This window comes from Natrix helvetica (assembly GCF_964273705.1).
Source record: "Natrix helvetica genome assembly, chromosome: 2".
Taxonomy (NCBI): Eukaryota; Metazoa; Chordata; class Lepidosauria; order Squamata; family Natricidae; genus Natrix; species Natrix helvetica.
Window position 1 is genome coordinate 36762705 of NC_138552.1, and position 26802 is coordinate 36789506.

The 26802-nt window shown below is 39.3% G+C and overlaps 1 protein-coding gene across 1 annotated transcript; it reads right to left on the reverse strand.

Moving 5' to 3' along the window:
- Positions 1-10093: 10093 nt before the first annotated feature.
- On the reverse strand, positions 10094-26781 carry UTP15 (UTP15 small subunit processome component). Its single transcript, XM_081942653.1, has 13 exons — positions 26683-26781; positions 25513-25686; positions 24082-24174; positions 22454-22638; positions 21293-21471; positions 19875-20000; positions 19217-19352; positions 17250-17334; positions 16041-16187; positions 14866-14967; positions 12225-12358; positions 11366-11424; positions 10094-10819 (listed from the first exon to the last, which is right to left on the reverse strand). The coding sequence occupies exons 2-13, from the start codon at positions 25600-25602 to the stop codon at positions 10626-10628; spliced, it is 1530 nt and encodes a 509-aa protein (XP_081798779.1). The 5' UTR covers positions 25603-25686; positions 26683-26781; the 3' UTR covers positions 10094-10625.
- Positions 26782-26802: the final 21 nt, after the last annotated feature.

A 26802-nucleotide genomic window follows, 5' to 3' on the forward strand; every position in this document is an offset into this window, starting at 1 on the left:
GATTTTTTTCTGAAATTAAAAATTATCTGAATAGATTAATTGGCTGAAAGTAACAAAATGAAATGTAGTAGAAACATGGGCCGTGATCACTTATTAGGAAACAAAAATTAAATCACACACATGGGGTGAGGGATGGAATAAGAATGGAATGGAATGGAATAGAATGGAATACCTGGATGGGTCCTTGGAGGTCTTCTAGTCCAACCCCCTGCTCAGGCAGGAAACCCTATACCAGGCCTGTCAAACTGGTGGCCCGCAGGCCAGATGTAATACAATACAATAGCAGAGTTGGAAGGGACCTTGGAGATCTTCTAGTCCAACCCCCTGCCTGTATCACATGCAGGTGTACAGGTGTACATCACATGTAGGACATGTGCTTATCCGAAGCATGTTTGTAAAATTATCCTTTTAAAAAGCTGTATCACCATCTATAATGTGCGCTATTTGCAAATTTAATGAGAGTCCTTCCACTTATTGTCTAAGGCATCACCAAACATGAATATAATAAACCTCATTTGAGCTTTGGGAGTCAAATCAAAATCTCTCCCCAGTTTGATGAGGAATGCAGATTACAACTGTAAGCATGCTAGATATCTCTTTATTGTCTGCCACTGAGTACAAAATAGAACATACAGTGTAATGTAAAATATTGACAAGTGTATGCTGCTACTAAAATCAATTAATAATTTAAAACTTGGCCAAAGAGATATGTAAAAGAAATATATTGCAATATCTGTGCGAAGGTTAGTTTCATGTAAAACAATTAGTGACCATGGCTAAATCACTGATAACAAAAACATTCTGAATACTGTATATTGTTAGCCCAGTTAGAATACTGTACACTGTTGGGCTGCAGTCAGATGGTGCCAAAATCAAATAAATAGATTAAATAAATAATAATAAATACTGAGATTAAAAATGTTGTCAAAGGGTTTTTTTTTAAGCACAGAACAACTGAATTTTCAGAGCAATGAAGAAGTTAAACATAATCACCTGTGACCTTGAAACAGGATTACAGGGGTTTTTTCCCCCAGTAGGGATGTTGATTAATGTCCTATTCCTGTGATGGTGAACCTATGGCAGGTGTGTTACAAGTGGCACACGGAACCATATTCGCCATCACGCATCACGCAAGCCATCAGCTGCAGTGTGAATGCATGTGCCGGCCAGCTGATTTTTGGCCTTCTGGAGCCTGGGGAAGGCAAAAATTCCCCCCCTCTGCATGGGTGTGGGTTGGTGTTGTGTGCAAATGTGTGTGTGTGTGTGAATGCACAGAAGTCGCATGCAAATGCACAGATGGGCGGGGTACATTGCCTTGTGGGTGTGGGCACACACATGCACGCACAATTTTGGCACACCTTTACAAAAAGGTTCGCCATCACTATACTAGACTCAGAAAAAAAGTTCACAATATCATGTTCAGATTTCCCAAAAATTATATTTCTTTCCTTGAGTTAAGTGGCATTGAGCATGCAACTTGTTAGACCCTTGAGCGGTTCAAATGTCTGCTCAAGCTTTCTTCTGTATGGAAGGGTGAGATATTAAAACTTTCCTGGATAAAAAGACTATATGCAACAGGAATCACAATCACAATATCCTCATTTGCTCCCCCAATGCTTTGAGAAACAATAAGAGAATTTGACCTTTATTTCCATGAACTGAAAGTCATGTAGATTATTTTCTTTCTCCTCTACCACCTAAGACCTCTTATATGTGGCTACAAGCTTCACCATCTTCAATCATGTGGCACTTTCACAGAACTCAAAAGTGTCCTATCTCTCTCCTTTTTGCCTTATCCTCTGGTCCGTAAATGGGGGAATACTAAAAATGTTCAACTTGTGCATGTTATTGTACTTTTTATTATTTTTTTTAGCCCTAAATTATTTCAATTTCTTTTTCAATTGAACTGTACAGCTTATATGTTATATTATTGGTGGAAAAATTCTGAAGTGTTTTATCTTAGTCTGTTTTTTTATTACATCTAAAAAACCTGGCATTTTATTAGGAGTGTGTAGACTTTTTATATCCACTGTACATGAAGATTGGTTTCAAGAAGATAACAGGGTGGGGGAGCAGGTCTCAAATTATATACCTTTTTTAGATTAGCTGAGCCATTATTTATATAATTTTAGCTTGTTGAAGGTATAAATAGCATGGCATGGCATGGCATGGCATGGCATGGCATGGCATAGAATAGAATAGAATTCTTTATTGGCCAAGTTTGATTGGACACACAAGGAATTTGTCTTTGGTGCATAAACTCTCAGTGTACATAAAAGAACAGATACATTTGTCATGAATCATAAGGTACAACACTTAATGATAGTCATAGGGTACAAATAAGCAATCAAATCATATTAGGAAACAATCTATATAAATCGTAAGGATACAAGCAACAAGTTACAGTCATACAGTTGTAAGTGGGCGGAAATAGGTGGTAGGAACGATGAGATGATTAATAGTAATAGTAATGCAGACTTCGTAAATAGTTTGACAGTGTTGAGGGAATTATTTGTTTAGCAGTGATGGCATTTGGGGAAAAACTGTCCTTGTGTCTAGTTGTTCTGGTGTGCAGTGCTCTATAGCCTTGTTTTGAGGGAGTTGAAGCAATTTATGTCCAGGATGTGCGGGGTCTGTAGATATTTTCACAGCCCTCTTTTTGACTCGTGCAGTATACAGGTCCTCAATGGAAGGCAGGTTGGTAGTAATTGTTTTTTCTGCAGGGGAAAGAAGGGTGAAAGAATAGATCTCACTTAGAATTGGCCACTAGTCCTTGACTATTAAAACACATTAATCAATTGCACTTAAATAAGTCAGTCGGAATGCCACCAAAGTCAAACAATAGATGTCTGTTTAAGATACTGGAAGTAGTGGGCGGGACTATGTTAAGAAATAAGGCTATTGTAACATATTTTTTTGGTCAGTTTCTGGTTTCAGGGTATTCAATGTCCTGTTTTTATCAGGGCGACTCTCTCCCCATCAACAATATTGTCTCATGCTGAAAGCAATAACCTTGTGAGTCATAACATTTGTTCAACAAGTAAAAATAGTTCAGCGAAATATACATAACTTCTCTGAACAGCTAGTCAGAGCGAGGAAGCTCCCAGGTAAATTCCAAAACTTTGTTTGCTTATTTCATTCCTAAGCTGCAACACTGGACCAGCCAGCATTCCCAGTGACCCTGGAGGGATCTTGTATTTCTTATCTTTCACTGAAACTGTGTGGGTTGTGTTTCATGACCATGTCTGTATCACTATGCAATGCAGCGGAGGAGAAACGGGGGGGAGGGGGGAGAGAAAAAGGCTAACCAATCTCCTGACATTTCTTTTCATACCTTTATGTAAGGGAACATTTTGAGAGTTAATATTGAATAAATTCAACATTCAATAAATTCAACGAAAATAAGTATCATAAGGTCGCTTGTTCAGGCTGTAACAGGATAGCGTCAAACACATCTTAAAATGGAATTTATCACTGCAGTAGCTGTCATCGGGTTACTGGCAGCAGAAAACAACACTGCATACTTAGCTGTGAATATTCTATTACAGCAGAAAAACTTAACCGCAAGGATGTAAACTTCATTTTTCCCATTTACAAGGATGGTAGAAAATAAGCGAATGCCCTCAGACTTGATTGTTCATTGAACTGTATAAGATTTGGCCCTTTATCATCTGAAATTATGGACTGATCGCTGCATCTATATAAATATACGTCTGAATTATCTGTGAGGATTGCGGGTTTTTTGTCAATTTAAAGCGGATCTGGCCTTCCGGGTGCTTAGATCTGGCCTGCGGGGCCCTGGAAACAGAAAAAGGATCGGCCTGCGGTGCCTCTGTCAGCAAAAATGGGCTCCCGAGCTCCATTTTTGGCTGCAACTGCCTCCTGCAATCCTCTGCCAGCAAAAACAGAGCTGGGGAGCCCATTTTCACCGGCAGAGTGCTCAGGCCACCACAGGCACCCCTGATACAAGTGATGTCTAGCTGGCCATGCTCACCCTGGCCCCCCAAGGTCAAACACAACCGTGATGTGGCTCTCAATGACATTGAGTTTGACACCCCTGATTTAAAGTCTAACACATCTTAAAGTGTTTTGAGTAGAATTACTAGGTCACAGCATACAGAATAGCTTAATCTGGATAGCAAACTTGTACTTAATAAATATTTTGGACAACAGTTCCCATTAGTCAGATGCAGTATGACCAACACCTCTGTAAATGACCAGGTTGATGAAAGAAGGTCTGCAATTTTAAAATTTTAGAAATTCAATTAACAGATACACAGCATTCCGACCTAGTAAGTATTCTTATTTACTAAACAAATACTTCCAGCCCTACAATTCTGAAGTTACTAATTTGAAGTGCAGTATAAGAGTGGGTCCCTTCAAATCCTGCTGGACTGTCTCATTATGGTGGTGATATGTTCCTGGAAAGAATGAGCAAAGGATGCTGATATTATATAACCCCCTCCGGGATTACTTTAGCCATGAGGACCACCTAAGCAAGCATCAATATTGGGCAAGAATGATATAAAAAGATCTTTGAGGCAGATGATTACTTTAATGACAATGGCAAAAGCATAATTTCATACTGCATGGGAGATGTCGGTTGTAAACCATTCTGGTATTCTACCAAGAGTAATAAGTAGTTAATATAAAGTAACTGATGATATAATGCTGAACCTATCAGGTCAGAAAGTAGTCAACATGCTATTGAGGAATTGCTGATGGATATTTTAAGATTACCAATGATGATTTGAGACATGACTGAAGTGTACAAGATAACTACTGTTGCCTTAACAGAAAATCTAAAGATAGTAAGATAGAGTAGGTAGATGGACTGTAAGAAGTGAAATGAACCTTAACTTTTAGAAGGTAAAGTTAAATAATCTCTCAGTCATTACTACATCAAAAGGCTACAATAATTGATGGAATATGTCCAGATAGAGTAGGTAGATGGACTGTAAGAAGTGAAATGAACCTCAATTATTAGAAGGTAAAGTTAAATAATCTCTCTGTCATTACATGAAAAGGCTACAATAATTGATGGAATATGTCCAGAAATCTATCAAGCAGCAGAAGAAAAATTTGTAAAGGTTCTAACCAAACTATCCTAGTGAACCTGGAGAATGATGCAGTAATCAGTCATTTGACAGACATCAATACCAATACAAAAGACTTAACAGAATATGCAAACTTTTGCGCAATATCCTTAAATCACAATGCTAGACAAATAATGTTTAGGATCATGTAACACAATTAGAGCCCAACATAGAAAAGGAAATGCTAAATCTTCAAGATGGCTTTACAAAAGCTGAGGAATAAGAAACATTATGCTGACATATACTGGATAACTTAAAAAGACAGAAACCCCGTGGTGGCGACGGCGAGCGAGGGGCGTGGCCTGACAGTGTGGCGCACGGCGGGCTCTGACCTTCAGCACCTCCTCCCGGCTCCGTCTGGTTCCGCCATGGCACAGGCCGCGCAGAAGCTGCTCCGGGATGTCTCAGCCAAAGGGCCGCAGCTGCTTTCTGCTGCTGCAACCTATTCAAGGCCTCGGCTGGACACTTTCTTGTACTATGCCAAAGTTGAGCTGGTCCCTCCTCAACTCCTGCTGAAATTCCCAAGGCAATTGAGAGCCTGAAAACATTGCTGAAGAGCTACCAGACTGGGCGCTTTGCACAACTCACAATCAAAGAAGCTTTGAGGAATGGCTTGGTGGCTACTGAAGTACTGATGTGGTTTTACATTGGAGAAATCATAGGCAAACGTGGCCTGATTGGATATAATGTCTGAAGAAGTTTCTTCTTTTGATTCCTAGTAGTGTCTTGATAACATTAAACTATGTCACTGAGATTTAAAAAATAAAAGACAAAGAATGCTAATAAATCAGTATGTGTTTTATTAATTACAGAAAGCTCTTCAACAATTCAACTGTAAAATGTCTTTAGGAAAATAGGAAATCCCAGGATATCTTGTTTTCATAGAAAACCTATACACAGGTTAAAAAAAACACCATATAGATGAAAATATAGTGAAATGAATTGCTATATCAGCAAAGGAGTGAGAGTAAAGGAACTAGGTTCATTTAGGTTAACAAAGACTGAAGGGTCAAATGATGCAGTCTGCCAATATTTGAAGCAACAGGGAAGCAAGTGTATTTTTCATAGCATTTGATGGTAGGATAAAAAGCAATGGATGGAAGCTTGTCAGAGGGAGATCCAACTTGGAAATATAAATTTCCTGATAGAACTATTAAGCAAGGGAAGAATTTGCCTCCCAGAGTTGTGGGCCCTCCATTGCTGAAAGTTTTCGGGAAAAGGTTGGATAGGGCGTTGGACTACAAGACCTCCAAGCTCCTTTTCAGTCCTGTGATTCTATGAGACAAAGCTTTCCCCTTAAGTTATTTAACATGTATGACGGATCTATTTTGAAGGAAACTGGATTGAAAGATGAGTGTGGTTTTAAAACAGGAAAGAGCATAAACGATCTCTGTCGTGCTGGTAAGTCTTCTCTGATAATTGGAAATGTAAATGACTTACAAATTGTAGTATTAAAGTCAAGAAACATGGTGAAAAAAATGGGACTAACACTAAAAAAAAATGTCATGCTAATGATAGCAAGAACAGTAACGGTTGATAGCTTCTGTTTTTAAGAATTATGAACAGGAAAAGAACGAGCAGTCAAGTAGTATGCTACAGACTAGCATTTGGTTGACTGGCAGTGAAGGCCTTGGAAGATATTCAGTGCTATGATATTTCTGTGTCTAACAAAGATCATAATGGTTTTCCCCTGACAATTTATGGAAGGAAAAAGTTGTACTTTTAAGAAGCAAGATGGAAAGCATATTGATGATTTTGAACTTTGACATCAGAGAAGACTCATGAAAATACCACACATAGCCAAGAATACAAAAAAATGGATTATTCAACAACTCAACCCAGTTTTCACTTGAAGCATAAATGTCCAGGTTCGAATTACCACAAGTTTAGCTTTCTTGAGAAGTATGTAAAGCTGGGAAAGGTGGAAGGAAAGAAGAAGAAAAAAACAGGATGACCAGCAGCAAAATGAATGGACTCAATTACAGTAGCAGTGAGTGCACCATTGGAAGACTTGAAGGACTAGGCTGGAAACATATGATTACTAAGTGACTGCTTGATGACACAGTCTATCAATAGTAGTTTAAGATTAAACGTGCATTCTTTGCAATTAGAAATAATAATCAGACAATCCCACATTGTCCAAGAATAATTTGCTACTTATAATAATAATAATAATAAATTTGAATTTATTAGCCGCTCCCTTTCCAAACAGGACTCGGGGCGGCGTACAATGGAGCATATAGAACATAAAACGTGTACGGACACATAAACATACATATATACAAAGACACACATGCACGGAGGAGGTAACAAATTACATCACATTTAGACAGTTAAAAATCACCATTAAAATACCCCAATTGTAAGAAACCCAATGTAAAATTAAAATTTAAAAAGACAGTCAGGAGGAGTAAGAAAAAATTACGGTTGAGCCAGGCCAGATAACTGAAAGAGGTGGGTCTTCAGCTGTACACGGAAGGAGCGGAGATCGGAAGTAATCCTGATGTCACGTGGGAGGTCATTCCACAGGGCTGGGCCCATCACAGAGAAGGCTCTGCTCCTGGGTGTCGCCCCCCGACACTGTTTGGCGGACGGCACCTGGAGAAGTCCCTCTCTGTGTGAGCGAATTGGTCGTAGGGATGTGTGGGGCAGGATGCGATCCTGCATGTAACTAGGTCCTGTGCCATGAAGCGCTTTATAGATCATAATCAAAACCTTGAAACGCACTCGGTAGACCACAGGAAGCCAGTGCAGCTCGCGCAGGAGAGGTGTTACAGGGGAGTATCTAGTCCTCCCCATAATCACCCGCGCGGCCGCGTTCTGAACCAACTGTAGTCTCCGAGTGCATCTCAAGGGAAGCCCCATGTAGAGAGCATTGCAGTAGTCCAGGCGAGACGTCACTAGCGCATGGGTGACTGTGCGTAGGGCATCCCGGTCCAATAAGGGGCGCAATTGGCACATCAGGCGAACCTGATGGAACGCCCCCCTTGCCACGGCTGTTACATGGTCATCCATGGACAGCCGGGCATCTAGGACGCCCAAATTGCGCACCTGTTCCATGGGGGCTAGTTGCACGCCCCCGATGGCCAGAGATGGAAGCAACTGGTTGAACCGGGAGGCCGGAAGCCACAGCCACTCCGTCTTGGAAGGGTTGAGTTTTAGTCGGTTGCCATCCATCCAGACCCGTACGGCCTCCAAACACCGGGACATCATTTCGACGGCCTCATTGGGGTGGTTCGGGGTGGAAATGTATAGCTGAGTATCATCAGCATACAGATGATATCCCACCCCAAAACCACGGATGATCTCGCCCAGCGGTTTCATGTATGTGTTGAACAGGAGAGGCGAGAGCACCGATCCCTGTGGCACTCCACATGTGAGTGGCCTCCGGGTCGATCTCTGCTCCCCTGCCAACACACGTTGCGTCCGGTCAGAGAGGTAGGAGCCAAACCACCGTAAAACGGTGCCCCTGACTCCCAGCCCCTCTAGCCGGTGCAACAGGATACCATGGTCAATGGTATCGAACGCCGCCGAGAGATCTAATAGGACCAGGATAGAGGAACAACCCCTATCTCTGGCCCTCCAGAGATCATCAACCAATGCGACCAAGGCCGTCTCCGTGCTGTGCCCGGGTCGGAAGCCGGACTGGCGTGGGTCTAGATAATCATTTTCCTCCAGGTGACGTGGGAACTGTTGTGCCACCACACTCTCTACAACCTTCGCTAAAAAAGGAAGGTTGGAGACTGGACGATAATTGACTAGGTCCGTTGGGTCCAGGGAAGGCTTCTTGAGCAGGGGCCTCACCACCGCCTCTTTCAAGGCGGCCGGTAGAAACCCCTCACCCAACGAAGCGTTCACTAGGCCCAGGAGCCAGTCGCGCGTAACCTCCCAGGATGCCAGTACAAGCCAGGAGGGACACGGGTCCAATAAACATGTGGTGGGTCGCAGACGTCCACGCAACCTGTCCAAATCCTCGATGGCAACCGAGTCAAACTCCTCCCAAAGCGGTCCCTCAAGGCTCGCCACGGGCGTCTCTACTGGACCACTGAAAGGGGCCCATCCCATCCGGATTTGAGCGACTTTGTCCTGTAGATATTTCCCAAACTCCTCTGCTCTGCCCTGTAAAGGGGCTTCCGCGGTCTCTCAAACAAGAGGGAGCGAGTCACCCGAAACAGGGCGGCAGGGCGGTTATCTGCGGACGCAATAAGAGCGGCGCAATGTTGACGTTTGGCCGCTCTTAATGCCACAAGGTACGTCCTCAAATAGGCTCGTGCCTGTGCTCGGTCAAATTCGGAACGGGAGGATCTCCAACGACTCTCTAGGCGTCTCTTGTGGCGTTTCATCACCCTTAGCTCCTCGGTGAACCAAGGGGCCAGGGTGGTTCGTCGCCGCAGGAGAGGCCGCAAAGGCGCCACCCGGTCTAGGGCCCCGGTAGTCGCACTATTCCATGCGTCTACCAGGTCCTCCACTCGGGGGCGGGTCAGGTCCACAGGAGGTGGCCCAAGCTCCGTCTGGAACCTGTCTGGTTCCATCAGGCGCTTGGGGCGGAACCATCTAATACCTTCCGGTTCCGCCTCCTCGCAGCGGGGGGTAGCACCAGGGAAGTCAAGCCAGAGAAGTGAGTGATCCGACCATGACAGGGGAATAATAGCTGGATCCCCTATTCCCAGATCACTCGTCCACTGGCCAGAGACAAAGACAAGGTCCAGCGTGTGGCCTCCCTCGTGAGTAGGGCCCTGAATTAACTGGGTCAGGTCCATGGCTGTCATGGAAGCCATGAACTCCCGAACCCCCTCAGACGCTTCTCCCATCGACGGCAGATTAAAATCCCCCATCACTAAAAGTTTGGGGGTCTCAACCGCCACCGATGAGATCAGCTCAAGGAGTTCAGGCAGGGCCGCTGATGTAAAGCGAGGATTAAATTCCTAAATAATCCGAGTTGTTGGCTGACAGCATGCTCTTATTTATATGTGAAGGAGGGAAAAATACTATTTAGCCAACGGTTATCATTTATTTTCATCTTCTGAGATATCAATAGAAAGTACATGTTTATGATAAATTCTTAGAATTTAAAAATTTTGAATATTCAGCATAAGCATCCTTAGATACTATACACATACAGAATATTTTTATAGAAATAATTTTGTTGAAAGTTGGCACAGAAACATCTCCAAAGGTTTTCTCAAATGAAAGCAGACCTGATTAAATACAAATGGTCCCATGAGAGAATTTGCAAATAAGATATGATAGTTTTCTTCAAGTTCTGGTATTTATTTCCACTTTAGCAGCTGACAATTTTAATGAGTAGAAAAATATTTGAATAATCTAAAATGGAAAGCCTGATGAATTTGCATAAATAAAAGGGTAAAATAAAATAGCTTTTGAATTTAAACTTTCCACACTGGCTGCATTAAAATATTTCAGAAGATGTGTCACTCTCCAGTCAAAAATAATGTTTACTTTTGGTTGCAAATAAGAGCTAAATGCAGATTCCACTGGTGAAATTTCTCAGCACAGTTCCAGTGTTTTTTATAGCTCAACTTTTTTGTTCACATCCATGGAACTGGATTGTTTTCTTGTCATGGTAGCAAACAGTGCATCCATCATTCCCAAAACTTCTAGCAATTCCTCTTGATAATCAATCTCTTTCTCTACAAGGTTTTGAAGTTTTAGAAACTGCTTATCAATAACTGGGGATTGTCCAATCACAGGCATATATATATCTGGAAAAGAAAAGATAAAAGTTAACAGCATTTACGTAGTTCACGAGGATAAGAATTCCCAACTACCTCTTTTCTAGAACAATTTTAAGAAAGATATAAATAAGAAATTAATATGGTAGCCAGAGTCTTTCATTATAGAAATGGATGGTGATGTTTTTTCTATCTGTAATTCCTTGCTTTCTTGCCACTTCACTAACTCAAAATAGCTGACAAACACCAATGTCAATTTGAGAGACAGGGTAACAAAGAGACACAAAATTATCCATGAGCCTTCTTGAGCCACCACCATCCCTATCTTGGATCCTAAAAGGTCAAAATTCCCTAAAATTCAGGGGTGTCAAACTTAAGGTTGTGGGCCGGATCTGGCCCATGGATTGCTTAGATCTGGAACCTCATTATATGCAAGCATTCAATTTCCCATTGAATTATAGCTACCGCTATGCTTATTTGTGGATTGTATTCCTTCATGAGCAACAAAATGCATGCAGTTTTGAAATATCTGGGTAAATGTCAACTTTATTCATGTTATTTGATATATGAACATACCTATAATGAGTTCTGCAACATTTATCAGTACAGGAGCATATCTTGCATCAGTCACATTTCTGAAAATGTAATTAATAGCCAGATGTTAAACTTCCTATCATACCAATTTTTTTCACTTTTAATCACCTACTGGAGAAAGAAAGGAAACTCGGATCTTCCTTATGAGGAAAAAATTTCCAAATTACATGGGTAGGAGCTTTTTTTTCCACCTGTCCCCTAGGACCAACCTCCCTCAAAATTATAGCCTGGGATCAAGATGCTACCCATGAAGGTGGTTTAAGTATTACCCTGTTTCCCCTAAAATAAGACCTCCCTGGATAATAAGCCCAATCAGGCTTTGAGCGCATGAGCTAAAATAAGCCCTCCCCAAAAAATAAGCCCTCCCTGAAAATATTGCAACACAACAGCAGCCATAAGGTGACCACGCTCTCCGCCTCCTGCACCTCAAAAATAATAAGATCTCCCTGAAAATAAGGCTATTTCGGGGATCAAAAGAAAATAAGACCCTGTCTTATTTTGGGGAAAACATGGTAATTCTTCATGCAGAATAGTGCTTAGCTGATTTATAATAATTGTTTATAGTTAGGGTTCGGGTTTATAGTTATAGTAATTGTTTATAGTTATAGGCCACTTGGAATTCTGTATTTTAATGTGGTTTTCAATCAAACTGTAGGGCATCATTGTATTAAGTTCTTTCACATTCTGATATTTCTCCATCCCCTTTGATCCAATAAAACTCATCCAAACTTAAAAAAAAAGAATGTGAAAACTCTGTCATTCTAAAATTAGAATATCCCAGGCAATTTATTCCAATTTGGATTAATATGTAGTTGCCTCTGACAACTAACCTGGCAATTACCTTATTAAGAAAGAAAGGAGGACACTGAGCTGCTTTTCATCCCGCCCAGCAAGTGCATTTTTCAGAGTTCCTCTGCGGTTTAATTCTTGCATGACAGCAACTGTAACTTCAGGCGGATTCTTTTTTGCAGGGCCCTAGAAGTAGAAAGTATTCAACCACACAGAACAATAAAATGTTCTCAGGCATTTCAACAACTCAGATGTATTCTAATACATAAAGAAAAATGAGTTAATTCGGATGTAACAGTTTACATTTAAAAGCTATTCACAGAGCAGCTTGTTGCAATCTTGTCTAATTGCTGTGCCAAGGACACATCTGTTAAGGCCCTTGATTGCAAGGAGCTGTTCAAGGATCATTAATGAAACTTTTTTTTTGTTTTCCAAACAAACAACGTAAGTTAATTTACCGTTATTTCTAGGTCAAGGTAATTTTATTTGTTGCTTTCTCATATGAATGAATTATATTTTAAAAATGGCTCATTGCACGTTCACATTTAATGATGAAAAAACAGGTAACAGCTACATATAAAAAAGGTACTAAAATCTTTTATTTCCACTTTTCCTTAAAAAAATGCTTATATGCTGGTATAAGAACCTGAAGTGGGGAGATTCCAGGTCAGTGGCACAGTATATATGATTTGCACACAAATGGCACTGCACACCAAGACAATTAGACACAAGAACATTTCCCCCCCAAATATCATCACTCTGCTAAACAAATAATTCTCTCACCTCTGTCAAACCATTCACCAAGGCTGCATTACTATTACTATTAGTCTTCTCATCATTCCTATCACCCGTCTCTTCCCACTTATGACTGCAGGACTGTAACTTTGTTGCTTGTATCCTTACGATTTATATTTATATTGTTTGTTTCCTGATTGCTTATTTGTAACCTATGACTATCATTAAGTGTTGCATCTTATGATTCTTGATGAATGTATATTGTCTTTTTATGTACACTGAGAGCATATGCACCAAAGACAAATGCCTTGTGTGTCCAATCACACTTGGCCAATAAAGAATTCTATTCCACTCTATGGTACTTAATTCAAAATCTGGCTTCTCCATGAAGGAAAGGCACCAATATGAAATCCTACAGAGCACTTGCCAACCTGAGTGGGGAAACCACTTAACTGCCTGGCTCCAACCAAATCTAATTTGGCCCACAGGGCCTCTAGTAAGTCTCAGTACTTTCCTCAAACAACTTCCTCCTCTCTGACATTATTGTGTGATTTGCCTTCAAGCACAGCTCTCTTTTAGCTCTGTTCTCAGGAAGAAAACACATGAGATGAGACCATGCCCACCTTGGTCACCACTTTGTCTCCTCCTGCAAACAAAAGCTTTCCGGGCAGTGAAAGATAGAAAAAGATACTCTCTAAAAAGATACCCCAGCAATGCTCGTGGTCCATGTAAGAGATGGAAAGGAATGGCTCACTTCCTTTCATTGGCAGAAGAGATACTGTCTATAAAGGTCCCTCAGGGGCGGGGCGGGGGGAGTATGGGGACTTAACCTGTTATCTTTCCATTTGCTAGAGCATTGGAGAACTCAATCCAGTTCCAGGCCGACTCAGTTCCACACCCACAATTTGGATTAAAGGATGCTCTGTCTGAAGATGGAAATTTTCAGGAAATATTAATGGCAGAGGGAAGAGCTTTAATTTTCCTTTGGAGGATATAAATCAAATTTGAAAACCTGAAATGCGTTTAGCAGCATATTTTACCGATCTAAAACCACTTTGCCACTTAGGAATTAAAAGTGTAAAAGAGTAATAAGAGAATAAAGTCGCCACGATTTTAAAAAAATGTTGAGACTAGAAAGAGTGCAGAGAAGAGCAACAAAGATGATTAGGGGACTGGAGGCTAAAACATATGAAAAACGGTTGCAGAAATTAGGAATGGCTAGTCTAGTGAAGAAAAGGACTAGGGAAGACATGATAGCAGTGTAAGATATGTTCCAATATCTTATTTGTTGCCACAAAGAGGGAATCAAACTATTCTCCAAAGCACTTGAAGGCAGGATAAAAAGCAATGGGTGGAAACTAATCAAGGAGAGAAGCAACTTAGAACTAAGGAGAAATTTCCTGACAGAACAATTAATCAGTGGAACAACTTGCCTCCAAAAGTTGTGAATGCTCCAACACTGAAAGTTTTTAAGAAGATGTTGGATAACCATTTGGCTGAAGTGATGTAGGGTTTCCTGCCTAGGCAGTGGGTTGGACTAGAAGACCTCCAAAGTCCCTTCCAACTCTGTTATTCTATTCTATTCTATTCTATTCTATTCTATTCTATAATGTTTGTGAACTTTGGGACTACCTATCTGTTCTGTAATCCTGAAATACTGCAATTTACAATGTGATCAGAACTTTATAAAATTCTATTAAAATATAAAGAGATTCTAGTTAAACAAGCAATACTCAAAACAATGTCCTGTCATTGTTTTCCTAATCCTTCATAGCTCTTCATGTAAAATCTACAGAGGATTTCTTCAATACCCTTTAACATTACATTTGGTATTCCCCACTATTAACAACAGTACCAATGTTATTGCATATATAGCAGAAGGTTTATATTTATGAAAATATTGACCAGATCCACTGCAGTGTATTCAAAAAATAAAGCAGATGGTAACGTTATCTTACTTGAAGTACTGCATCCAGAGCCTTGGAAACCTGGAAAGTTCGCAGGAACTTGTCATATTTCTTCAAATAGTTCTTCACGGGCTTGCTGACAAATAAATCATCCTAATGACAGGAAAAGAATCAGAGAACAGTCAGCAACATAAGTGGTAAAAAAAATTCCTGTTTTAGCTTCATTTTCTTCTTGTCTTAATTAATTTCCTCTGCCAAATGGAATCTGTAACAGATATAGATTGTTCTTGCAAGGTTGTTTACTCAATGTACTGCTTCATACTCGCATCATGGAAAAAAGAGGGTACTGATTTCTGCTTTCTCACCTGACTAGGTAATTTTAGGCAATGATCTTAAACAATATCACTGCAATCCAGAATAGTGTCTGGACTATTTCCCCAAACTCCCTGCACAGACCATACAAAAAAATGTAAATATTTTTCTGTATCTCTGCAATGACAGATCATCTGAGGAAGCCAAGAGAAAAAGGATCTTCAGTGACCATAAGTAAACTTTGAAATTCCTGGTGTGAGTCCCATCACAAGCTTTTCAATATTTCAAATAATCATGCTTTTGTGTCATTCTATATTTTAAGTCTTCACTCATTTAAACAGTACAAGACCAGGCAAGGTCATTATTATATAAATAAAATAGATCCCTTTACATGTTAAAAAAGATCCAATTAACTCAGTGAGACATGGACTCAGTAGACAACAGACTGTTCTAAGGCCTTCCAAACTTTGTTCACTTTGCTTTGAACCAATATGGTTACAACTTGATTACTTCTATCACCAAGTTTGCCACCTGCCCACACCTGTATTTTAAATGCATAATATTTTAATGCTTAACATTTTAAATGTTTGGTGTCCAGCATCTTTGCTTATTTTTGTTTTTAATTGGCTACCCCATATCAGCTTTTTCAACCTGGTCCCCTTCACATTAAGACAGGGGTGTCCAAACTTGGGAACTTTAAGACTTGTGGACTTCAACTCCCAGAATTCCCCAGCCAGCATGGCTGGCTGGGGAATTCTGGGAGTTGAAGTCCATAAGTCTTAAAGTTCCCAAGTTTGGACACCCCTGCATTAAGAGTTAATATCCAGTGAAATGTAGCCCAATTTTACCCTTTACTTCTTCATGCTGTTCACTAACAAAAATAGGGCTTTCTCTGAGCACCTTTTTCTGCATACCTGCTTTGGTAGGTAATTTTTTCCTTTCACAAAAGTTCGGTAGGCAGGCCTTCTCCGATGCAAAACCTTTTTTACTCCTTCATGCTTCCTATGTTTAACATTCAATATGCCATTTGTCATGCCTACAACCAAAGCTTCATCCTCAGGCTATAAATGAAAACAAAGTTGGTTTAATCAATATATTAAGTTCAAGGGTATTAATTTTATGAAAATAGTGCCTCACAGAGAAATGAACTCCTGATATTAAACATGAACAGGTGTTCTACAATGTCAGACTGAAAGATTTTAATCAAATAAAACTATATTAAATTACCTTACGCTTATGGTATGCTCAATCAATTTTTTTAGGCCAACTGTTCTATCCATATATTAAGTATTCCATTGTGTTCAAGGAGGCTTATACCTCAGTAAATCTCTTTTATTTCCTTGCTCAGTTATTCATGTACGTACTTAAATCAAAGACAATTTAAGGTAGCTAACTTCTCAAACAATCTCAAAAATGCAATGAATCCCTTATCTTTGGCCCTAAAGTTTAATTAATAAACAATGAGGCAAGCCTCCCGATAGCTCTTTTCTAAAATATTCATGTCTTTCTGTATCTGTGCTGCAACAAACTAATGTAGTTAAAGACTTTATATTTATGTTATCTTATTCTCCGATTATGCTAGACTACATTACCAATATTCCAGCAGGTAGGATATTGACTATATTATCCAGAAATCAAGAGTCCAATACATTTGGAGGCATCAGGTTGAGCAAGATTAGTAGGGTCAGGGTATCAGTGGAATCCAGATTGTAGGTTTTGTGTTGAAATGACTGGGGAGTTCAGTACTTTTAATTGGTGTCTTTTATTGTTATCCTACATGCATTTTTTTGCTTCTACTTCCTTTATTAGCCAGCCAGGTATATTATTTATATGGGCAGCTATGTAAATTTGAAGAATATGGTCGAAAAGCATGGCACATGCATAACTGCCTTCTTTAACGAGATCTATTTTTATCAACGTCATTGTATCCAGAAACTTATATTCAAAAACTTAAGACTGCTAAGCATTTTTACTGACAAAATCTGAAGGTCTACAAAATAAAAGAATAGTAGAGTTCACCGCATTAGGTTAAACCAAAAGCAAGTCAAAACACTTTTGGCCTAGAACAATACACAGATGCAAATGACTATTTATCTGTATACCCACCAGATTATACTACTTACTGCTAATGCAAGACTGAGAATTGATGCTTCGTAGTTAAAACTGTGCACTACTTTGTAGGAAGTTGTACTGTAAATCTTCACATGCCTAAAAAAAAGAAAATGTCCATACCATAGTCAGCCCTCTGCTGTAATTTTGTTAATACAGGTAGTCCTCGACTTACAACCATTTGTTTAGTGAACATTCAAAGTTACAATGGCATTGATAAAAGTGACTTGTGTCTGTTTTTCACATTCACAGCCATTGGAGCTTCTCTGTGGCCCGTGATCAAAATTTGGCTCCTTGGCAACTGGCGTGTATTCATGGCGGTTGCTGTGTCCTGGGATCATGTGATCTAAACTGCTGACAACCAAAGTCAGTGAGGAAGCCAGATTCACTTAACAACCATATTACCAACTTAACAACTGCATTGATTCACTTAACAACTGTGGCAAGAAAGGTTGTAAAATGGGGCAAAACTCACTTAACCATTGCTTAGCAACAGAAATTTTGGGCTCAATTGTAGTTGTAAGTCGAGGACCACCTGTATTTAATAATTCAATAAAGTACACAATGTAGCTGATAGCATTGTTGTAGTCTGCCGGTGGCCTGCGGGGCTGCCAGCAGAGTCGGAAAGTGAGGAGGTTGGAACATGGGCCAATCCTAGAGTCTGAGGAAGGCTCGGACGAGGGCTCTGAGTCGGAGGCAGAGAGGGGGCCAAGGCCACCTGGTAGAGATGTGCTGTCTCTGGAGCCTCCAGAGTTGGATATTAGCAAGGCAGAGGAACAGTGGGAGCCTGTTCCCCGTGCGCGCATGCGCAGAGCTGCCAGAAGGCAAAAACAGTTAAGACAAAAGGGATGACTTGGGAGTAAGGCTTGGAGGTGATTGGCCCCTCACATAGGACATAAAGGAGGAGCAAAGGCACGTGAGCCTTTGCAAAAAGCAACTTTGTTCGTTCTGGTTGGTTTAAATTCTGAAGCTTCATTTTGACTCTTTGCTCCGTGTGGCCTTGCAAGCTAATTGCCAATAAGGTCTTTGGCAGCGTTTCAAGGAAGATAAAGGTGGGTGCTTATCAGTCTTATCCTGAAGGACTGGAAGAATATTGTCGGACTCCTTACAAACTATTTGTGATTCATTACAGGCTGTGAATGAACATAGTTCACAGCCTTTGAAATAAAAAGAGGGTTTTTGGGACTAAACATGTGCTTTTCATTGTATCATGAAGCCTAGGTCAAAACAAGCATATCATTTGATATCCTTATCTGAGGGGTTACTTTTCCTACTGCTTGAGCAGGCAAGACCAACTTTTTTTCTTTGAAAGATTGACTATACCTGAAACAACAACCCCTAAAGTTCCCACTCTTCCCAGCCAAACACTGAAGAATATTCTCAGGCTTTTTACACATCATGCCATGACAACATCAGCCCGTCAGGAATTAGGATAAAAATAATTTCAAAAATTACCTCAAGTTGTAAAAGAGATTACTGATTTATGCAATTGCCAGACAAAGATCTCTGTATATGGCTGTAACTTTATGTACCCCTTCCTGAGAATGAGTTTTTTTGTTTACATATATGAATAAAATGGTCACATTTCCTCTCGGCTAATGGAAAGACAGCAATCTATTTATGGCACCAAAACCACATCATTAGACCTCTAGCCCTGATTCTAAGATTCAGTAAGCTTGCAAGTTTCACCTTTGTCCTCAGAAAATGGAAGAAATGCACTTGCAATATTTTGGGAATGTTACTAAGGTTGACACAGTCTCCCATCCTTGTGAGGTGGGTAAAATGAAGAGGCAAATTGTTGGGGGCAATATGCTGACTCTATAAACCACATAGAGAGGGCTATAAAGCACTGTAAAGCAGTACATAAGTCTAAGTGCTATTGCTATTGCTAAGCATGTCCAGTTTTCAATTTTTTATTTGAATATGCATTCATTGCACAGAACTATTAGAAGCTTGATAGAAAATGCTGAAAAATACAAACCGATCTAGGGAACCTGAGAGCAGCCTTTGACCAGAACTACTCAAACACAAACAGGTTACAGTTTTATGGTGATTTCTCAAGGACACTAATAGCTGGCCTCCTTTAAGGATATCCCAGATTTTAATGTAGCGACCACCTGCAAAGTTTAAAAAAATAATATTTTATACATACATTTTTGGAAGGCAATTTCCATTAGTTTACTTCTCTTCTCAGTCTATTAATCACCCTCCTTTTTCTTACTAACAAAATAGCTTGTAATGGATTCAGCACTTTCACTTGGAGTGGGGCAAAAGAAACTAGACTATAACCTAGAAAAGGCTTGCAAATCCCAACTTGCATTAAGCAACTGCAGGTCACTAATCACAGCTTACAGGGAGTTGATATCCTGTCCCAGCCCATGCTTATGGGCTAAGAAAGAGAGAGAGAGAGAGAGAGAGAGAGAGAGAAGAGAAAGGAGAGAGAGAGAGAAGAGAAGAGAAAGGAGAGAGAGAGAAGAGAAAGGAGAGAGAGAGAGAAGAGAAAGGGGAGAGAGAGAGAAAGGAGAAAGAGAGAGAGAGAGAGAGAATGAATTTGCATTTGGAAATAAAAACAGGATGTTTTGCTTAAAATAAAGATGGCAAAGAGAGATGGAAAAAAAACTTCTGATTGAAATAAATACCTGCTGTCACAAGAAGACCTTCAGAAGGAAACAGATTAACACTCTCAACTGGCTGCCCATGTTCTATCCTCATAATGCTTTTGTCTGTCCGAGTATCATATACTTTCACTGTATGGTCGTAGGAACCTGGAATGTATCACAGAAGAAGAAAGGATTTAGTACTTCACAACAGAATAGAATAGAATAATTTATTGGCCAAGTGTGATTGGACACACAAGGCATTTGTCTCTGGTGCATATGCTCTCCGTGTACATAAAAAGACAAGATACATTCGTCAAGAATCATAAGATGCAACACTTAATGATAGTCATAGGTTACAAATAAGCAATCAGGAAACAAACAATATAAATATAAATCGTAAGGATACAAGCAACAAGGATACAAACAGTGATAAGTGGAAGGGGATGGGTGATGGGAACAATGAGAAGATTAATAGTAATAGTAATACAGACTTAGTAAATAGTTTGACAGTCTTGGAATTATTTGAAGGAACACATGAAGGAACAGCACAGTGCTTTTCTTCAGTCCTAAAACACAATCTAACTTTGTTAATGCTTTTAACACAAAGGAGTTGGCTTTTTATGTAGCAGCTTGTCCCTACTTGTCTTGATCCCGGTTGTTATAGTTTAGGTGCCTGTTTCTAACTGCCCAATTTGGAAAACTGACAACCTGATTGCAAGTAGTCCTTGACTTACAACAATTCAGCCCCAAAATTTGTGTTGCTAAACAAGGCAGTAGTTAATTGAGTTGCACTTCATTTTGACGTTTTGCCAGTTGTTAAGTGAATCACTGCAGTTGTTAAGAGAATCATGCAGTCATTAAGGGAATCTGGCTTTTCCTCATTGACTTTGCTTGTCGGAAGCTGGCTGGGAAGGTTACAAATGGTGATCGCATGACCCTGGGACAATACAACCATCACAACTAATCCAAGTTGCCAAGCACCTAAATTTTGATCATGTGACCATTGGGATGCTGCAAAAGTAGTGTGAAAACCACTCATTAGTTACTTTTTTCAGTGCTGTTATAACCAGTCACTAAATGAATGGTTGTAAATCAAGAACTACCTGTATTGGCTGTCTTACAATGTCGAATGTCTTACATCTGTAATGTCTTATCATCTGTAAGAATGAAACAAACTCAACAATAACCAAATTTTTTAACATAAAGTATCTTATAATCTGAGGTCAAATGTGCCATCTACGGATTTCATCTTCCGATTCCAAAAAGTCTGCAGAATTTTTGAATGACCAACCTACCATTATAATTAAGTAATTCTTACCAAAATCAGGAAAATCAATATATTTGAACATAAATAACTAAGAAATTTATAATTAGGAAAATATTGTTAACGGTAGAGAAATGAAAACATAATTCAGAAAGTCATTTTGTCACCATTAAATGTAAGGTTAATTACAAACCTGTTACAAAAAGATCTGCATTCAGCTTACTAGTACAGCCACATCTTACATAATCTGCGTGCTCTTGGTAGCATGCTATTTCAGATGAGGTTGAAACATCCCAGACCCGGGTCGTGTAATCATCTGCTCCAGACATTATTCGGTACTTATCCGACAGAAATCCTACGACGTGTACTGCTCTATAAATCACAACAAAAAACAATAAATAGAAAGCTATCTCAATTTTTGCTAGAGTCAATACATACCCTTCAAAGCATAAAACACTGTGTATTCTACTATTTCAGAGTACTGTGATTAGCACGGTTTTCTGAGTTATTTGAAGATTATCTGAGATACTTAAAGTCTGAATCTGAAATCATCTCTATCATTTTAAAAAAATTAACAAGACTTGAGAACAATATATTAAAGATCTACGAAAATAATAAGGGAAAGCTGTCCACCTAATTCACACAGTGAATACAAATATTCATGGTTGGGTTCACTCATCAAGGTAAAAATAATGATGCAGTTATTCTGAGTTAAGCATGATGCACTAAACAGGATATATATGCAGCTTATAGGCCAATCAGAAGTTTGGAATTGAGCATCCTATATGATCTGCACATAAACAACTAAACCGATTAAACTTTAATTAGCAAATTAAATATATTCAACAATTCATATTTTAAAATTCTGTACTATTCATAAAAAGTGACAAACTCTAACCACATTTTTAAAGCATACAATTATGAAAACACTGCTTGGATCAATAGTCAAACATTTCCAGGTTGTTAATATTTTCAGTAGCATTAAAACCAAAATTAATAATCAGGTTTTGTCACAAATAAACAAAGTCTGATCTGATGCAGCAAAAGTGAACAATTATGTGCAAAATGTATGCCAAAAGACTACACTTTACATCACAATTATACACAAAGCGTTTTTAAATCAATGCACTGTGACTAATGACATTACTAGAGATACAACAATTGATAAAACAATGACAACTTATTGCTTGTAAATATTATATCTGCAACCTAATTAAAGCATTTGTTAATTAGCTGAGAAAACAGATGCTTCTAATATGTTTTCTCACATCTGAAATTGCAATTACTCCAAAGTACAATTGTAGATTGAAACAATTAGGCAATGAATCAAGTACAGTCATGTTCCCATACTTACTTGGAGTGGCCTTCAAATTGCCTTAATGGTGCTCTCCCACCAATGTCAAAGATCCGAACGCTGCCCTCTTCACTGCCAGCAACAAGCAGCTGCCCATCATCTCGATAGGTAGCACAATAAGCTACATCTTTGAAGCGAGAAAATGTTTTGATTGGCTCTTGCGAATATCGCCCATATATGTGAATCTAAAACAACATATAATGAACATTTTCATTCAGTATGACACTGGAAAAAGCCAAAAGCTTTGTTGCTTATGGTCTCAGTTTTTGCATATCTTCCATATGCCCTACACCAAAGTCAATAACCATGACCTTCTGACTTTCATTGCACAGATATTGGTGTGTCCTCTGTGGCCAATGTGAAATGGCCAAAAAGTAACTCTGGTTTGTAGCAATGTGTTCTTTAATAAATTTGTTTAACAACTTGCTATCATCCTCTTAATTTTCTTCATTTCTGGTACACTTATGGACGCTTGCAGAAAGATATAAAATTCTGGCCTTTGGACTAATGAAATTGTCATCAAATAGCCATCATGATGATTTGAGTTTGAGACCAATGATCCACAGAATACTCCTTTTCTCAAGAGCCAGTTCTCTTTCAGATATACATAGAGCCTCACATTTATTGATTAAACCATTGTTTGGTATCACAAGGATGAGCATAGGATCCCGAATGTTACATGTTCCTTCTCCTACATAGTAAAAAAAAAAAGTCTTTATTTTCCTTCTTGATCAAACTACTTTGTTATGGCTTATGAATCCAATGAATAACTACTAATTCAGTTTTCCACAACTGGCTACAAAACTTTTCCCTGGAACAAAATTTCAATAAGATTAATCAATTTAGAGTTTTAACCCTAATTTCATTGTGGTTCTGCCACAATGTATAGAAGTATGGGCCGAGGATAACTGGTTAGTCCCCTGAGGGGGAGGGAAACTATCATTTCCTCATTCTATTTGTGGCTCTCAGAGCTCCTCAAAAGGACTGAGGATGATTTCATCTCCTTTGAGAAGTAAATCAATTGAGTGGATATTTGCTGATTCCACTGCAGCTGTTGAAAATAGTCCCAGGGAAGGAAAGATATGCAGTGAGGCATGGGATGGCAATCATGCTTCTAATAAAGCCGTTTGAAATATTAAGTTCTGAAAATGGTGATTACAACTTTCTAACAACTACTGTGAAGCAGCTAAGAAGAACCAGGGATGGGAAGGTTTCCTAAGTCTTCAGAGGACTCGTCAATCAATGGAAAATGTTCAATGAAAAATAAAGATAAAAAGAGCCGAAATCAGGATGAGCTGGGAGCTGGTGTATAAAACTGTGTATCGAGGAGGGAAGAATTTAACAACTAGGAGGCAGTTCTCTGGGGCAACCTAAAGGCTACAAAAGAAAATTCTTTGCTCTTGCTGCTAAAGTAAGTGGAAGGAGCAATCTAAGTAAAAATATGCACCAGAAGAAATACTAAATAATTATAAAAGCCCATTCCATACAACAGAACACATTTATTCTACTGCAGTAAAAATAGGATGGTACAGCAAATGATTTTGCAGAAATTCACTATAATATAAAGTAGAATAAGAATATGAAAAAATGCAGATATTTTAAAGCAAAAATTTAACTTAAAATCTTACCCTTGATGAGGCTGTCACAGCATAATTATATGGAGGAACTGGAGAAAAGTGGATATTATTCACTGCACCAAATTCTTTTATCTGAATTGGAGTCTGAACAAAGGTGGCACAATGTTAAACATTATTATCCTTTTTAAGACAATGTTATTAGAAAACTATTTACAAAAGACTGAAAGAGAAAAGTAACAACCTTTTTTTAAGTTTAAAAATGAAATATTTTTATTCACAGCATTGCAACATCAAAAATTATTAACAGAGAGACACATACAGTGAAATTTCATTTGAAAGTTCTTTCAGGGGTGAGGAATGGCAATTACTGCCAAATTACATAAAATAAGAAAATAGGTATTCATGATGATTTACTTTGTGTAGTACTTTCATTTTGATTTTTTTTTCTTCCTATCACTTGCCTACAAGCGCCCGGTTCCTTGCCCCAGATCAACTGCGTAGTGATCCATTGGTTGAGACAGGAATTGACAGCCAAGGTTGACCTTGTGGGTTTAAAACAGTGACTGGCCCAAAGTCACCCAGCTAGTTTTCATGCCTAAGGCAGGACTAGAACTCACACTCTCCTGATTTCCAGCCTGGTACCTTAATCACTATACCAATGGTGGTCAACCTGGTCCCTACCGCCCACTAGTGGGCGTTCCAGCTTTCATGGTGGGCGGTACGGGTTTTGTCCGATACTGAAACATTTTCCTTTTTAAAATTTAATTGATTTCCCTACTTTATAAATCACCATTACTGTGGAACCGGTGGGCGGTTAGAAAATGTTACTACTAACAGAGATACAAAAGTGGGCGGTGGGTATAAAAAGGTTAACTACCCCTGCACTAGACCAAACTGGTTCTCAAAAATTAACATACCCTGTTTCCCTGAAAATAAGACCTCCCGGATAATAAACCCAATCGAGCTTTTGAGTGCATGTGCTAAAATAAGCTCTCCCCAAAAATAAGGCGTTCCTGAAAATATTGCAACACAGCAGCAGCCATGAGGTGACCACACTCGCCACCTCCTGCACCTCAAAAATAGTAAGACTTCCCCGAAAATAAGGCCAAGTACTTATTTCGGGGGTCAAAAGAAAATAAGAGCCTGTCTCATTTTCGGGGAAACACGGTATTTTGCATGATTGCTGTAGTTTTGTAAAATGTAGGTTAAATTATCATAACTTCAACCATCTCACCCAGACTACTCTATAGTGCAACCAACTTATGGGGGATGTTTAGATGGAATCTGATCCATTGACTCTAAAGTTAGCTAAATTGAGGATTCATTAAATCAAGGTTCACTGATGAATGGGAGAGTGCAGAAGTGATCTACAAATTTTGCATTTTTTTCTTTTTTACTTAAAAAATCAAATCAGGTAATATTTACAAAGAATTGACTACATCAGTTTCTGTTCTAATAATTAATTGCAGTATGTGTTATTACCTTATAATTCTTCCAATACAAAGTATCCTTTGTAATTTTTTCTCCAAGCTTTGGAAATGTCTGAACTATTACAGGCTTGTAATTTGCCATTGTTTCTTAAAAGAAATTTCTCCAGGAGCAGAAAGCAATCTTCTACCTATAAACTTCATAAGGATAGAATTTTCTAGATGCAACCTTTTAAAATAAAAAACAAACAGGTTGTTTAAAATAGCAAAACAAGTAAGGATACAATTCTCCCATCTTCTTTTATTTAAAATATGAGTGCGTAAAATAAACCTTAGAATTCAAATTACTGTTGAAGACTAGTCTATTTCATTCATTTTGAAATGGGAGATGGTAACATTCTACAATAATCTACAAAATCTGAACTAGAAAATCTGCCCAAACTCTTCTAAGTCAACTGAAGATTTATATTTTTCCTTTAAGTCAATAGTTACAAGCTCCAAAGAGAGATGTGAGCAAAAGTCTCAATGTCAACTATCACACACCTAGTAAATTGATAATTTATAGCTGATATATTCAGACTTCACCATACAGGTTTTATGCTCAATATCGGCCACCCGCTTTTCCATTTTGAAAGAAATCAGATTGGTAACAAATAAAATGGGGCACTTTTTTCTGGTTGCAATGACTTTTAGAATTCATTGTTAGCAGGAATGCCAGTGGGCAACTGCCCCAAGGAACTTTATTCAGAAGTAACATTGCCCCAAATAACCAATGATTGCAAACTTGGAAGTGCTCTGTTTTCAGAATTCACTTGAAGGTTTTCCAGGTCAACCTGCACAACAATGCAGGCAAACGAAGAAGCGTTAATCTAATCCAGAGGTCTTCAAACTTGGCAACTTTAAGACTTGTGGACTTCAACTCCCAGATTTCTCCAGCTAGCTGGCTGGAGAATTCTGGGAGTTGAAGTCCACAAGTCTTAAAGTTGCTAAATTAGGGGACCCCTGATCTAATGTAATAGTCCTGCGGCATTTTCTGCAAGGGAGACGGCAAGGTGGGGAAAGTAGCGGCTGTTCCAGGTCTGCCTTCCTTGCCACTAAAACGCTAGATTCTACCTAATAAGAGAGAAGAGGAGGAAGTGGGGCTAAAAATGCAAGGCTGAAGCCCTTTCGCATCTCTGGAAGTCCCGTCTCCATCCCCCCTCCAGTACAATGAGCCCGCGGTTACCTGGACCTCCGGTTCTTCACGCTCACGCTGCCTCCGAGGGAGCCGCCATCGCAGCCCAGTGTGGCGGCTCAGAACTACGTCATCACATCGCGCCTCCTCTCTAACGTCTGCGCCGGCCTG

What these genes read in the sequence shown, in the direction of transcription:
- UTP15 (XM_081942653.1), bottom strand. Translation starts at nt 25,602, where the DNA reads ATGGCAAATTACAAGCCTGTAATAGTTCAGACATTTCCAAAGCTTGGA. An exon ending in AGGTCTTCTTGTGACAGCAG is followed by an intron (nt 19,353 to 19,874) that starts GTATTTATTTCA and finishes TAAACTTTGCAG; the next exon opens with GTGGTCGCTACATTAAAATC. An exon ending in CTCTGGATGCAGTACTTCAA is followed by an intron (nt 12,359 to 14,865) that starts GTAAGATAACGT and finishes TTCTACTTCTAG; the next exon opens with GGCCCTGCAAAAAAGAATCC.